This window comes from Lagenorhynchus albirostris, chromosome 18 (assembly GCF_949774975.1).
Source record: "Lagenorhynchus albirostris chromosome 18, mLagAlb1.1, whole genome shotgun sequence".
Lineage (NCBI taxonomy): Eukaryota > Metazoa > Chordata > Mammalia > Artiodactyla > Delphinidae > Lagenorhynchus > Lagenorhynchus albirostris.
The window spans coordinates 76,437,515-76,452,664 of NC_083112.1; the positions used below are offsets into that span (position 1 = coordinate 76,437,515).

General features: G+C 49.4%; 1 protein-coding gene across 2 annotated transcripts in view; it reads left to right on the forward strand.

Annotated features, from left to right (window-relative positions):
- The window catches only part of COL4A2 (collagen type IV alpha 2 chain), a 177,951-nt gene that overhangs the window by 44,774 nt on the left and 118,027 nt on the right, over positions 1-15,150 (forward strand). For both annotated transcript variants that reach the window (XM_060129545.1, XM_060129546.1), the window contains exon 4: positions 9,773-9,853. In XM_060129545.1, the coding sequence (XP_059985528.1) occupies positions 9,773-9,853 (81 nt within the window). The remainder of the gene's footprint in view (positions 1-9,772; positions 9,854-15,150) is intronic.

The following is a 15,150-nucleotide window of genomic DNA, read 5'->3' on the forward strand; positions in this document are numbered from 1 at the left end:
TCGTAAGGTCGCCTGTCGAGTCCACTGCCCAGCTGGCCCCCACCCATATGGTCCCTGGTTCCTGACAACAGCTGCACGCCCGTGTCCCTGGCTCTTTGCTGTGTACGTTTCAAGTTTCTGGACCAGATGAGGCATCTCCAGATCTCCACCAGCCCCTGCTGGAGGAACGGCAGTGATGCCTGGAATCACGTCAGGTGAAGGCCCTGTGGCTCCGAGGAAGGATGCTGTGAAGGAAAAGGGAGGGGTGCCTCTGGGTGGAGTGTGCGTCACCTGCGCTCAGAGCACGCGGGACCAGTGTCGGCACCTGCACTGGCTCCCACCTGGCCCGGCAGGCCTCCCTCCCTTACTCGCTAGGGGACACACTGGCGTCCTGCATTCCGTCTCAGGACAGGAGGAGAGGGCCCAGGCGGAGGGTGTGTGACGGGAGACGCCACCCCCTTCCCTGACTCAGCCAGGTGGCCCCCTTGCCTTCATCTGCAGGTGGGCCCACCCACACGCTGAGATCATTCTAGCCCTGGGCAGGGTATTTCTAAGGAAGCGCTGGCTGGTGCAGCCTGGCTGGGCTTCCACGCCCATTCCTGTGTCTGAGGCTCTACGCCAGCAGCCAAGCCAGACCTCGTCCTCGTGACCCTCAGATGTAACTGGTGCCGGAGGCTTCACGACAGACGCCGCCGCTGAGTTCTCGCCCCAGGCCCGGGCGGGGTCACAGTTGTCCTCATTTTGTGCAAAGGGCAGTGCGCTTCAGAAGTTAGGCCATCTCTCTGCCTAGACTCTGCCTTTTGCCGTCTTCTGATGCTCCTGGTCTGTCCATCCCTACGTCCCAACTTTACACACACCCAGCAGCCCTGCCCGGGCGCATCCTCACCATTGAGGGTAGCAGCTCAAATGCGGGCTGTCATTAGCCTGCTGTCAGTGTCATGAGCATAACTGGTATAAATGGGGAGCGTGTTCTGACCTTCGATCTGCCAGCAGCCCTCTCTGTCCTGTCCGGCTCCTGAGATATTGGGGTTCCTTTCCGTTATCCCCGCCGGTCAGTACCCAAGCCCCAGCGTTAAAGTACGGCTGCCTCTGGTGTCTTGTCAACAGCAAGCTCTATTTGGAGAACACACCTTGCCTTTGAGCAGCCTGGGAAGAAAGAGGAGGTGAAGAAGTTGGCCACAGGCGCATGAAAACGTGTAAGTGCGCAAGTATGGGTAGGAGAGCGTGTGGCTCATTTCTGTGTCTCAGCTGAGGGCCCCGAACGCAACGCCTCCCGGTCCTGTCTGCCGGGAGGAGCGGTGCCGTCACAGGTGCTCACTCACCTGGGTGAGAGTCCATGAGCACCTGTGGGACCTGACGACTCCATCCTAAAAGACCTGTGGCCCTTCATCTCCCCTTGCACGACTCATCCTGTCAGGTTTCCGGTTCCCATCCTGCCCTCCTTTCTTCCCCCAACTCCCAGCCCCAGGAGGACAGATCTCACTGCAGCTCTGTCAGAGATCAGAGTACTTGGTCAGAGTCCACTGGGGTTGTTCATCTAAATGGGCGACCGTTTTGTCCATCAGTTATTCCACTGCCTTTAGCTAGGGACAGTTTGAGGACCATTCCAGAATCAACGCATCTATTTTGGGTGCCCTTGAAATGTTAAACAAAGGCAACCAAATGGGCTGGATTTCCCACCCAGTTTATTGGGGAGAAGGGTTTTGTTCTGTGTGGAGTGGCTGTGATCTGCACTTCCTCTGCCATATACCCTGTCTTGCTCATACTATGTTGGAATGATTTCCTTAATTTCTAAAGCTGCATGTACGGAAATGGCTTATATTTCCTGTTTTGATAAACTAATAGAACTTTACTGGGAACCTTGTTCCCAAGTTGGCTTTCTCTTTGTTGGCTTCTTTTTAGATTAAAAGGATAATTTTAGAAAGTCCCGCCTGCCCGGAGTTGTGACAAACGCTTGTATAAATTTTTTTTACCTAAAATAGGAAAGATGATTACTTTTTTACAAAAAGGAATGTCTGTCTTTTATGTTAGTCGGAATGGGTTATTCAATAGCCCTCCATACAGGAAGCTTGGGTTGGATGCTGGGGACAATCCAATGGTAAACTATCTGTAAATTCCCTCCAGATTTGCTCTTTTTGGCTGGAAGTATGTTGGCTTAAAAGGCTTTCTTGGACAAGACGTTTCTTGGAACATGTGGAGGACAAAATATTCTTTCTTTGGGGACAAATGAGTTTTGTTCTTGCATCTTCATGTAAATTTGATTAACACTCGTTTCTTCTGTGCAAGTTGAGAACAATGGTGAGCATTTTTTCTTTCATTTATGTGTATTGTATCAACTTTAAAGAGATTCACATCTGCAGAAAGCTGGGCGCACGTCTGTGGATTTGTTCTCTGAATATACAGGGATGGTTCACACTGGTAGTTAAGAAAGAGCTAGTCTTAAAGAGCTTAAGTCATTGGTGTGTATTATTTTCTGGCATCCAAGTGGTTCTTTAAACCTATTTTTAAATGTCCTAAGTATCTGACGTGGGGAGAGGTGGCAGTGAGCAGTTCTCTCTGTGTTTGGAAGCGGGGCTGCTCCCCGGACACCTGCACGGGGTACCCACTTTTCGCCGGGCTGCCGAGGAAATGCTTTTCCTCTGTGCCCGCCGCTGCGCCATCCCTGATGAAGGCCATGTGACAGCGGCCCCTCCTGATGCCAGTGGGGTGCTCAAAGAGAATGCAGGACAGCAGTAAGTGGGGCCGGGCGCTCCCTTAATCCTGCAGCCGCTACCCTTGATCCCTACTGCGACTCTTCCCTGAATTCCAGTGAGAAATGGCAGAGCAGTCTCTGCAGGCAGCCAGAGAGCCGGTGGCCCAAGGCGGAAAGTCTCTCCTTGAATCTGATAGATGCCTGGTTCAGGAAGCTAGAACCTGGCTTTGCGTAGAACATTCCATGACTTTTGTTCTCCCAGAGAAGAAAGACTCCCCGGGGAGTCTAGACCACGCATCTAGGGTGATTTGTATGCCTGTAGGGTGAACTAAAGCCCGTGCAAATAGATGTATTTTTAAATCATTCTATGAGGTAGCGCCTCACACCAGTCAGAATGGCCATCATCAAAAAATCTAGAAACAGTAAATGCTGGAGAGGGTGTGGAGAAGAGGGAAACTTCTTGCACTGCTGGTGGGAATGTAAATTGATACAGCCACTGTGGAGAACAGTATGGAGGTTCCTTAAAAAACTAAAAATAGAACTACCATACGACCCAGCAATCCCACTACTGGGCATATACCCTGAGAAAACCGTAATTCAAAAAGGGACATGTACCAAAATGTTCATTGCAGCTCTATTTACAATAGCCAGGACATGGAAGCAACCTAAGTGTCCATCATCAGATGAATGGATAAAAAAGATGTGGCACATATATACAAAGGAATATTACTCAGCCATAAAAAGAAATGAAATTGAGTTATTTGCAGTGAGGTGGATGGACCTAGAGTCTGTCGTACAGAGTGAAGTAAGTCAGAAAGAAAAGCAAGTACCGTATGCCAACGCATATACATGGAATCCCAAAAAAACGGTCCTGATGAACCTAGTGGCAGGGCAGGAATAAAGACGCAGACATAGAGAATGGACTTGAGGACACAGGGGCTTGGGAGGGGGAAGCTGGGGCGAAGTGAGAGAAGCATCAACATATATACACTACCACATGTAAAATAGTTGGCTGGTGGGAAGCAGCCGCATAGCACAGGGAGAACAGCTCGGTGCTTTGTGATGACCTAGAGGGGTGGGATAGGGAGGGTGGGAGGGAGGCTCAAGAGGGAGGGGATATGGGGACACGTGTGTGCATATGGCTGATTCACTTTGTTGTACAACAGAAACTAACACAGCATTGTGAAGCAATTATACCCCAATAAAGATGTATAAAAATTTTTTTTAAAAGTGTACTGATGCCAAGATTCAGACAAGGCTCCTAAGAAAAGAATTCCCATATAGAAAGCTAACCCAAAAATCTCTTGTTCAGACCTCTCCATGTTGCCCCGGGAAACCATCTGTCGCATTCCATTTGAGTAGAATATGATCCAGGCTTTCTAGAAAATGTATCCTATGGCCTTACATTGGCAGTTGGCTCCTAAGCGTTCCAGGCCGTTTCCAATTCCTAGAATTTCTAATCAGCACAGCAGTGCTGGCTACTAATTCGGGACAGGATAAAATTCAGCAAAAAAAAAAGTCTTAAAAGGATGCTTTGAGTAAAGAAAAGAGAACTCACATTTTTTGGCACTGCGATTGATTAGAAGCTCAAACTGTGTCCTGGGTGCTCAGAGCCACCCTACTCGTGCCCCAGGGGGCTGGGGGCAAAGGATGTCGAGGGCTGGCCCTTGTCTAGGATGGACATGCCTGGGTCCACATTAGGCAGGGACACAGTGACCCTGCAGGAAGTAGTACTTTTCTTCCACTGAAGAGATGGCTCAGTGGTTTGCAGTTGCCTCATTGTCTAGAAGCAAATTCCCCTTTCTCCATGCCAGCCCATTAGCCTAGCGCAGTGCTCCAGACTTCACGTGCTTACCTGGAAATGCTGCTAGAAAGCAGGTTCTGACCCGGGAAACCTGGGGCGGGGTCTGCAATCCTAACTAGCACCGAGGCGATGCTGATGCTGCGTCCACACAGCAGGCTGGGGGTAGCGAGGGTGTAGACGGAGCAGCGGCGTGTCAAGCGCGATGGATCGCGTCTTTGACGCTGTGTCTGAGCCCCCGCCTCTAATCAGTCAGCCTCCGTCCTCTCCCCATTCCCCTCCCACTCCACTCCTTCTTCGCCAGTATGGGTTTTCTTCCTATTAATTGTTGCAAGGATTACCTACCCTTCATCTCTTCCAGCTGCAGCTCAGAGACGTTCCTGGTCTGCTGGGCTTCTTACGTTTATGCTGCTTCTCTCTTACTTCCCAAAGCTTATATTTCACATTGAGTTTTCAAAACTACTCCTATCAGCTCTGCAACACTTTCTGAGATGTCAAGAGCTTACCGTGATGTCGAAATTCATTGTCCCTTAACTCCACTCAATATTCTGTAATGACCTACCTGGGAAAAGAATCTAAAGGAAAGTGGATATATGTATATGTATAACTGATTCCCTGGGCTGTACACCTGAAACTAACACAACATTGTCAATCAACCCTACTCCAATAAAAGTTAATTTTTAAAGAATGGAAAATTTCTGTAAAAAAAGAAATTCACGTCCTTCCCCCGTGTCCCAGCAGGCTAAATTCCTCTGCCTTCCCTGGAAGGAGCAGATGAGGCCAGTGGGGCTGGTCTCTAGTCTGGTGGCGGAAGAGGTGGCTGCCAGGATGGGAGTGTCCTCTGTGATGCTGACGGAAGTAGCGATTCATCCCCCTGGTGCCCCTCCTTCCACAGTTTGGAAGTTAGATCCACGGTCTGAAATGATCACGCATCTTGGTAGCAGCGGAGATGGTTCTTGGTTGAGAAGTAGGATTCAGGATGTCCCAGGCCATGGGCTGTCTGTCTTGGACGATAAATCAGCAATGAGTTGACATGGAGTCCTGGCCCGGAAGCAACGTGGGTGCATCCTAAGGGTCATGAGAAGGGTGGGTTCCAATTCGCTGCAATCCTAGCTGCTCCGAGTCCTGGTGATAACGATGCTGGGCCTGAGGGCTGGCGGCTCCCCGTCTGTCCCCACGGTTCCAGCAGCAGAGGCCTTGGGTTACACGGCAGGAGGTCGGCCTCTCAGGGTGGGCGCGTACGGAGGAACGGGGCGCAACGCAGCGCAGGAGAAAGGCCGGCGCTCAGCCCTCTGTGCCGCCAGGCATGGTTTGACATGTGGGGCTTCCTTCTCTCGTATTCGCTCCGAACCACCCCCTTCTTCATGGCACTTGCCATAACTGAAATGATGGAGGTTTCGTTCTTGTCTGCTTGTTTACATGGTCTCTTCCCCACTGTGTACCCGCGGCCAGCACCGTGCATCACCCAGAGTAAACACTGGAGAAGGAAGGGAGGGAGGGACGGAGGGACGGACGGAGGGAGGGAGGAGTGAACTTGCAAAGTGAAAAGGTGGATAAATGATCTCCTTCCAGCTGTCATATGTGTTTGGAACTGCGAGTTAGGGTTCCTAGGCTGACGCAGTTGAAGGAAAGTGTTTCCCTGAACGCTCCGGGCTGGGAAGCGTGTGGTGAAGGCTCCTCCGGGGCCCGGAGCCTGGGTGGGTTTCTGTGTGACGGTGGGGCAGGAGGAACCCGTGCGTGTTGGATTCGAGCATTCGCCAGGGATGGGAGTCCTTGCAGTCTTCACGGATCTTCAGCGTCATTGGTCCTACGGGGCCGTGAGCGCTCGTCTGCGCTGGGATGAAGGGTGTGCAAACCAGGGCGAGCGTTTGGCCTGCTCGGTGAATAGATGGAGCTGGTCCGTGACAGTGAGTCTCCAGGAGCCTCCTGGCCCTGGGAGCTGCATCTCCCACCGAGATGCTGGACACTGACCTCGGTGACCTGCAGGGGAGCTCAGGGAGAGCTGCTGCCAGAGTATTGCTCCACACCGTGTGACCGACGGGGATTCGGACTTGAAGTGAGGAACTAATGGAGGATTGAATTGATATTTCTGAGAGAGCTTGGGCCTCTCGGTGAAATCATGCCCTCCTGGAAACTCTGAAGTTAAGGTGTGAGCCAGGGCCAGCTTGTCATCTTGGAGGGTGGGGGGCGGATCTTGAGGTGGGTGTGAGGTGGGGAGGAAGCTTGTCACCTTCATTAAGAGCCGACAAGGGGACCACGGTTGGTCTCTGAGTTGTGCTGAGCCATAAACTCGGGCGTGGACTCAAGGGCTTGGGTTGGGCAGTGGTTGGACTGAGCTTTTTTTGGGGGGTGGGGCTGGAACACAGACGCAGGACCCCACGTAGCACTTCAGACACTCCTCATCCGAGGCCCTCAGGAGGGTATATGTATCTTGAGAATGTTCCAGAGCCCAGGTCCTGTCGGAGGAATGCCAGGGCTCAGCCTGCGACTTGTTCAGCCTCTGAGAGATGTCTGGAGCACGTGCCCCGCCCTAGTGAAGTAAATACTTCTGTTCATCCTGGAGACCTGACGTTCCAGAAGGAGGTACTTAGGGCTCTTGTCGCTGTTGGAATTCTTCCGAGCCCCTCTGTAGGCTATGTAAGATGCCGGTGGGAAACACGCACGGGAGGGCTGGAGTTTCCATGACGGAGATTGGCTTGTTGGGTGGAGGGCTGCTTCTCAACAGTGTCTCCCTCACCTCCTGTGTCGGGGTATCTGCGCCACGTGCACATGGTTGAAAAGCATCGAGGTCAGGAGTTTTCAAGCCTGTAAGTCTTAGTTCCAAAAGCAGAAAAGGGCTATTGAATTTTGAGCGGGTTGTGAAGAACTCATTGCTATAACTAAATCCAGTGCATGTCCTAAACCTAGAACAGAAAGTCTGTTAGATCGATTTGAAACCATTAAAGTCATTTCAACCATTGATTCATATACAGGGATTTGGCAAGTGGCTTTAAAATCAAAATTAAAAAGAGCCTGTGAAACACCAGATGGGGAACAGGGGCTTACGCTTCACCCTTCAGCCCGAGGAGTCCCCCTACCCTTTCCAGACAACTGGTAAATGAATTATGATTGTGTGAGCCAGGGACACCTTGCCAGGGCACCTATTCGCGTCACGGTCGTACATGATACAAAGTACAAATGCGGCGGCCCATCCAGGCTCCTCTCACCTTGGTGCTCATCGTCACCCGTACGCCGATGGCTTGGCACGGAGCTGGTTGTAAAACAACCAAATATGCAAAATTGTGGGATTTAAAAAGGAGCCCCACTGAAGTTAAACACTGAAGCCATAAAAAAACATTGGCAAATACCTTGTATCGTATTTGGAGGACATGAAAGGATTTTATCCACGTTTGCTCTCACGTTGTGGAGCTTGGGCTGTCCCACTGCCTTAGGACAGAAGGATAACCAAGAGGTTCAAAAGGCTTTAGAGGCGCTGGTTTCTTTAAAGGGTTTGAGATTTTCAGATTTTTTTGAATTCTTCAAAGTAGTGACTGATGCCACCGGTTTTAGATTAGTAAAGAATGATAATGAGAACAAAAACTGTGAAACTCTCAAATGAGACCTCTCGGTAGAAAGTAGTTAGCAAAGGAAAGGAATGTGTCACCTCTACAGAAAGGACAGTGCATTGCTGATGAGGTCTAAGGTCAGCTCTGGCCAGATGGTGTTGAGTCAGGGTTTACTCGTGTGCCCGCTAAGGTTGACCGTCCAGGAAGCCTCGTGCCGGTAGGAGCTGCCGAGGTGGCCAGGCGGCCCCATCTGCACCTCGACGTGAACCTTCGGGAACGGGGAAGATGCCGGCAGATGTGCTAACACAAACAACAGGCAGAAAACTTCAGAGGGAGTCCCCAAGTGACCCCCTGTTTAGTCACTGAGACAACTCAGGCGAGGATGGAGTCGCTATGGTGAAATGCGATTTTGTTTAAAGCTGGGATGGGTTCTGTTGTCGGGAAGTGTTGTCTGCTCCGTAAGGTTTGGCCGAGTGCTCCCCAGAGCTCACCGCGCCCAGGGTCCCCACCGGATGGGCTGCATGGGGGATCCGAACGGTCTGGCCAAGAGTGACGAGCCAGACGGAGGTTCCCCAGGGACCAGCTGTGCTTACTCGCCTGTCGGGGGTGACGGGGGTGGGAGTGGGAAGGGCCGACACTTGGCCGAGCAGAGAGCAGGGAGAAGACGGCCAATCTGATTGTCATTTCCTACTCAAAATATTTAGTGCTGTGGACACCGTCTGAAAGGAAGAGCTCAGACACGGTCCAATCTCCAAGCCCATCTTTTGCCTGAAATTCTGAGAGAGAGGGCAAGAAATAAGTGCATTTTTCCTCGCTGGAGTCGTCCAGCCAGAGAGCTCGCCCAGTCATCCACTAAAGTCATCAAGGAGTTATATCTCGGTGTCTGATGAAAAGTTCACTGAGGTCACCCCAACCCGACTGAATTAATACTTAAGAGAAGCCTCTTCCCCAACCCCTCCTCTTCGGCACCCCAGATGAGCACGTCTCAGGGAAAGGGAAGGGCCGCGGGGCTTCTCCGTGGATGGCGGGTACCCTGTGATGGAGGTGAGGGTTTGTCATCGTACCAGGTGTATTTGCAAATTCTGCCTCCGGATCAGAAGCCCCTTCTCCCTGTAATTCACCGGGACCCATGCTGTGTAATGGGGCCTGGAGCGCCCTGCGCGTTTATCTTAACCCCATCCTACTCAGCCTTGGACGCCTCCTCCCAGAATCCATCCCCCACCTTGCCAGGCAGAATGAAGGGCTGCTTCCTACGTGCCTGGACTCCTCCTCCAAGCTAAAGGGCTTAACACAGTATCCAAGGCTCACTTCACGTGGGATCCCTGGATCCAGGCAAAGTTCTCCTTGACTTTCGAGCCCCAGGATCTAGCTTGGCATCTGGCATTTAATAGGCACTGAAAAAAGGCTTATTGACCATAGACCGTACAGCAGCAAGAGCGACCTTGATGTAAACTGTGGACTTTGGGTGGTGATGGTGTCAGTGGAGGTTCACGGATGGTAACGAATGTCCCGTCTGGTGAGGGATGTTTTCGGTTGAGAGGTTGGGGCCCGGGGGAGCTGTGCATGAAGTCTCTGTACCTTTTGCTATGGACCTAAAACTGCTCTGAAAATTAAATTCTATTTTTTTAAAGACGTACTGAAAGTTTTGAATGAGTAGTTGTTAGAATTGGAAGGGCTCTCAGCACCTGACACGATGACGCATAGTGTAGCCGCAGTGTTGCGCTAACTTCTCTGCTTTGTGTTTCATTTTCGCAGGGCGTGAAGAAGTTCGATGTGCCCTGTGGAGGGAGAGACTGCAGTGGGGGCTGCCAGTGCTACCCCGAGAAAGGAGGATGGGTAAGTCGCAACACTGCAGTATTATCTTCCTTACACATCCATTTTGAACGAAGTGCCGCATCCTGCCTGGTTAAGTCCTTTGCATACATTCCTAAGAGATTTAATACAGCCGCGTTCTTTCCCACAAAGCAAACAATAATATAATGCAAAATTGGGTCGATTTATACCACTTTCTTAATACATTGAGAACAGCGTTAACTTTCTCAAGCCTCTTTTCTCTTGTTTGTTGTCACAAATACACGTGTATGCATATAGGTACCCATCATGCAACTGCGTTTTATATTTCTATCATATATAAGCATACATTTTGTAAAAACACTGCCTAAAGAAAGCATAGTCGCATTTATACCGCAATAGCCATTTAAACTAGAGGGCGCTGCCATTATACCGCTGAGAATCGCTTTGGCTTTTAAAATGATCCCACTCATTCCCTGAATGCCCTTTATGTAAAGCCCACTTCATAGGTAAGTCAGAGAAAAACCGTCCCCCCAAATGATCACCGTAACATCTGGCAGAGTTTGAAATACGGACCTGATTTTGGGTGTCATACGTTCAATCAAAGTGTAGCCTTTAAAGCTGATGTTTGAGTCTTGGTATTGCTGATTTTAAAAAGGAATTGTTTACACGTCTAAGCGCATTTTGGTGTGTGGCACTGTGGGAAGCAGTATTTCGTTTTACATCACAAAGTCTTCTGAGTCCTTACGCTTTGGAATCACGAAGTTCCCTCTAGGACTCATGCTTGTCCGATGCCAGGTAGTAAGAGGCCACTGGGGCTTCTCGCCTGCATTGCCCTGTCCTTGTTGGAACCAGGAATTACAGCCATCCTCGGGGGCTCCAAATGCATTTCACCAAGTTGAATTCTGAAGTCAGTTTTCAAAGTAGCCGTGCTCCATCCCCACCCACCAGGAGGAAGAGACATCTGGTTGGAGACCCGCCTCTGAGGTTGGGTGTCATACCCTACATCCTTCCCTACCTGAGTCGCCCCCAAAAGTCAAATACGTAAAAGGCATGGCAGGGAACCCCTTTATAAATGTGGTGAGCTTATGTACTAACATGCGACTCCCCATTATTTTAGTGGCATAGCTCACAGTTGAGGAGTGATCTTCTGCCAGGAGATCAAAGCTTCCGTCTCCACGGGCTGTGTTCATCGTGACAGTTTCTGCTGTTGTTGCTTTAGTAAAGTGTTCCTCTGCTTGGAGTGGGGACTTCATGCTTAAGCAGTTGCTAGTTGAAGATGCTTTATCAGCATTTAACAACGAGAAGTATTTTTAAATATATGGAAACCGTTCCATGAGACTTAAATTCCCCTGGGGTCCCTTGCTATAGATTTTCCCAGCGATGGTTCTGGGGCAGTGGTGAAAAGCCTGACTGCAGGGCTCTCCCCTCCCCAGCGCTTGGCTAGCTTAGCCTTCTGCGGTCACAAAGAAGGCAAATGAGTGTTGTACAAGCAACTGTGAGACATGCCCGAGTTGGAGGGACCCCAGCTCTGATAGGACCTGCATTCTCCCTGGGATCTGCCAAACAGAGCCCAGACTGAGTAGAAGGGGGCTGGGTCTGTTCTTTTTCAATCTTTATGATTAGTTAACGTAGAACCAATACGTGAACATAACTCCCATAATGCTTTTGCAAGAACACTGTTCTTCCATAAAGGTAGTTCATTCTGATTGTTTCTGTATGCGATGCCGTCTGCACAGCAGTGGATTCTTAAATGACGCTGAGGGTCTTCTCAAAGAGGTCATCAGAAGAGAATTTCTGCAGGTCCCCTAGTCTTTCTAGTTTAGTTAAGTTTACAGCACAGGTGTTATTTCCTGTCATCCCTGATTAAGAAAATACCTTGTCTCTGTTTCTACGCATTGCCAAAAAGTAGAAAATGACACCTTCTGGTTAATTTCATTAACATGAGTGACCTAGCATGGGCTTGACTTTCCTTCAGACACATTATCAATCTTGGTCAAACTAAGTTCAGACTTGGCAGTTGTCCGGGTAGTTTGTGCAAGAGCCAGGGCCAGCGGTGCCCCACCAGGGGACTGGCCTGCAGGTGCCTCTCTCTGGAGCGTTTGGAGTCATGAAGAGAGACGTAGACCCCGTTCCTGGACCACACAGATCCAACCCCAGTGGTTCTAGCGGTCAGCACCCGGGGCTGCCCGACTGATTCAGGTGTGCTATTGAATATTGATCAGTAAGGTGATAGGAATGGCTGACGGTAAGAGATAAGAAGAAAACCCAGAGAGGAGAAATAACTAACCCCATTTATCATTGTCTACAGGGTGAGCCCAGTGTATTACTAAAGATACTTATTGTTAGGACAGTCGCATGTACTTTACGCAGTCATTTATGAAAATAGAACGTCCGTGTCCATTCTACGAACCTGGTGTGTGTATATTACATATTTGTTCATTAACAAGTCTGCCCGAATGGGATCCTGTCGAAAGCAGAGCTATTTCTGCCCTGCGTTGGGATGGTAGTATTTTTCAGAAGTCATGTAATACACAAAAATAGCCGTGGGCGGATTTTGCCACTCTGAGAGCTGTGTGCATAGTTTGTTCTTTCCCACAGCTTCCCCTGGGGTCCCTCGCTGTCTGTTTTCCCCTCGGTGCCACCGTAGCAGCTGTGACGGGGCCTGGCTGCAGAGCCACGCTCCCCGAGCTCCGGGCTCACTCTGCCTTATATGGGCACGGGGTCCAGTTAATGTTTTCCTCGCCATGGTGACAGCCAACACCAGAAACTGTATGTCACTGGGGAACTTGTAGACTCTACGCAGAAATCACAAAGGTACTGTGGATTCTGGTTCCAAAGGACTTCTCGTCCTAACCGAGAGAGCAAGCTCTGTATCGAGCCAGACTCCCCGCCCTGGAGTGGCGGGAGGCGCGTTGTCACAGGAAGAGAATTGCGTCTCGCAGACAGAGCCAGCCGCCCCGTGGACCATTCCAGCAAATCGGTAGAGGGGGCAGGAAGGGGGGGAGCTGAGGCCCAGCGGTCTGCGCACCCTTCGCTCCCGGGCCAGCGCTGGGAGGTGCAGAGGGTGCCCTAGCCACATCTGCCAGTTCTCATGGGAGGACAGTGACATTTGGGGCTAAGTGACTTGCTCCAGTCTCAGTCCAGAACCGAACTCGAGCTCTCCGACTTTCAGATGAGTTCGTGTTCCAGTCCAGTAATCTTTTGTGTCTGCACACCTCTGGCCAGATGTTAACCTATATGGAGGAGATTCCAGGGGATGGGGGGAAGCACACAGTCAGAGAAAAGAGGTTTTGCTGTCTTGACTCAAGAGTTGTGATTCTCTAGCCAGTTTTCCAGCCATCTCTTCAGTTGCTTAGTGAATCCAAAAAGTAAATAACTTGAAGAAGTGAGTTAACGTGGTTAGATCGAGAGACTGTCATACAGAGTGAAATACGTCAGAAAGAGAAAAACAAATATCGTATATTAAGAAATGAGTTAAGACTTTGTTGTTGTTAGAGGGTTTCGACTTCAAATAATCCCTATTAAGTATACTGGAGTAATTAGAAAGTGTAAGTCCTAATCCAGCAGTACTCCACAGGGTGCTGTCCACAACGAAAGGCAACTAACTAAATTCTCGGACTTTCTCCACCGCTAATGGTCACATACTCGTCACACCAGACAAAGATGTCCAGCCCCCATATCTTTTTCTATTCTTTTTGCTTTTTTACTGAAGTATAGTCGATTTACCACAATTCGGGTGTACAGCCAAGTGATTCAGGTTTAAATATATGTATGTAAATCTGTATTCTTTTCCAGATTCTTTTCTATCATAGGTTATTACGAGAGATTGAATAGAGTTCCGTGTGCTATGCAGTAGGTCCTTGTTGTCTATTTTAGACATAGTAGTGTGTATCTGTTAATCCCAAACTCCTACTAATTTATCCCTCCCTCCCCTTCCCCTTTCCCCTTTGGTAACCGTAAGTTTGTTTTCTATGTCTGTGAGTCTATTTCGGTTTTGTAAATAAGTTCATTTGTATCATTTTTTTAGATTCTACATATAAATGATACCATATGATACCTGTCTTTCTCTGACTTACTTCACTTAGTAGGATAATCTCTAGGTCGATCCACGTCTCTGCAAATTGCACAATTTCATTCCTTTTTATGGCTGAGTGATATTTCATTGTATATATGTACCACATCTTCTTTATCCATCCCTCTGTTGACGGACATTTAGGTTGCTGCCATGTCTTGGCTATTGTAAATAGTGCTGCTATCAACATTGGCGGGCATGTATCTTTTCAAAGCATGGTTTTCTTCGGATATATGCCCAGTAGTGGGATTGCTGGGCCGTATGGTAGCTCTATTTTCAGTTTTTTTAAGGAACCTCCACACTGTTCTCCATAGCGGTTGCACCAATTTACATTCCCACCAACACTGTAGGAGTGTAGGAGGGCTCCCTTTTGTCCTCTTCTTCTTTTTTTTAAAGAATGGTAACATTTTTATTTATTTATTTTTTTAATTTTTGGCTGTGTTGGGTCTTCGTTTCTGTGTGTGGGCTTTCTCTAGTTGTGGCAAGCGGGGGCCACTCTTCATTGCAGTGCACGGGCCTCTCCCTATCACGGCCTCTTTTGTTGCAGAGCACAGGCTCCAGACACGCAGGCTCAGTAGTTGTGGCTCACGGGCCTAGTTGCTCCGCAGCATGTAGGATCTTCCCAGACCAGGGCTCGAACCCGTGTCCCCTGCATCGGCAGGCAGATTCTCAACCACTGCGCCACCAGGGAAGCCCTGTCCTCTTTTTCTGTTCTTTTTCTTCTTTCTTTCTCTACGCACGGTGGAGATGGAAGGTAGTTGAGCTGCAAGCATCAGAGAGAATTTCTGTTACAGAATTTCTGTCACAGCAGAGTGACTGCCTCCATGTGATACAAAGCTTCATAGTATAGAAAACAGGAGAGAGAACAGGGGAGGCATCTGATTCAACAGATAGAGATGCCTTTGCCTTTGTGCATTACCTCACCAAAAAGGTTGTGAAGTTCTCAGATTTTTCCAACCGAGGTCAATTTTAATTCATTATCTCAGTTACTCAGTCAGGTTCCTGTTCCCACACTTTTTTGACCATAAACTCAGATCAGATAGGCGACTTCAACCTTTTAATGGCATTAACCTTCGCAAGACACCTGTTTTCCTAGGCAATCAGGTATTCAGAAATTGGTTCATACAAAGACCGAGTAAGGCCCAAACATTGGGAATTACTGAGGTGGTTAGACGGCCTGTCGAGCTGCAGTGGGAAAAGGAGAAACCACCACTGTGACTGGTCCCAGAGGTGAACCACCAACCCGGAGGGAGGGACCCGGCATCTC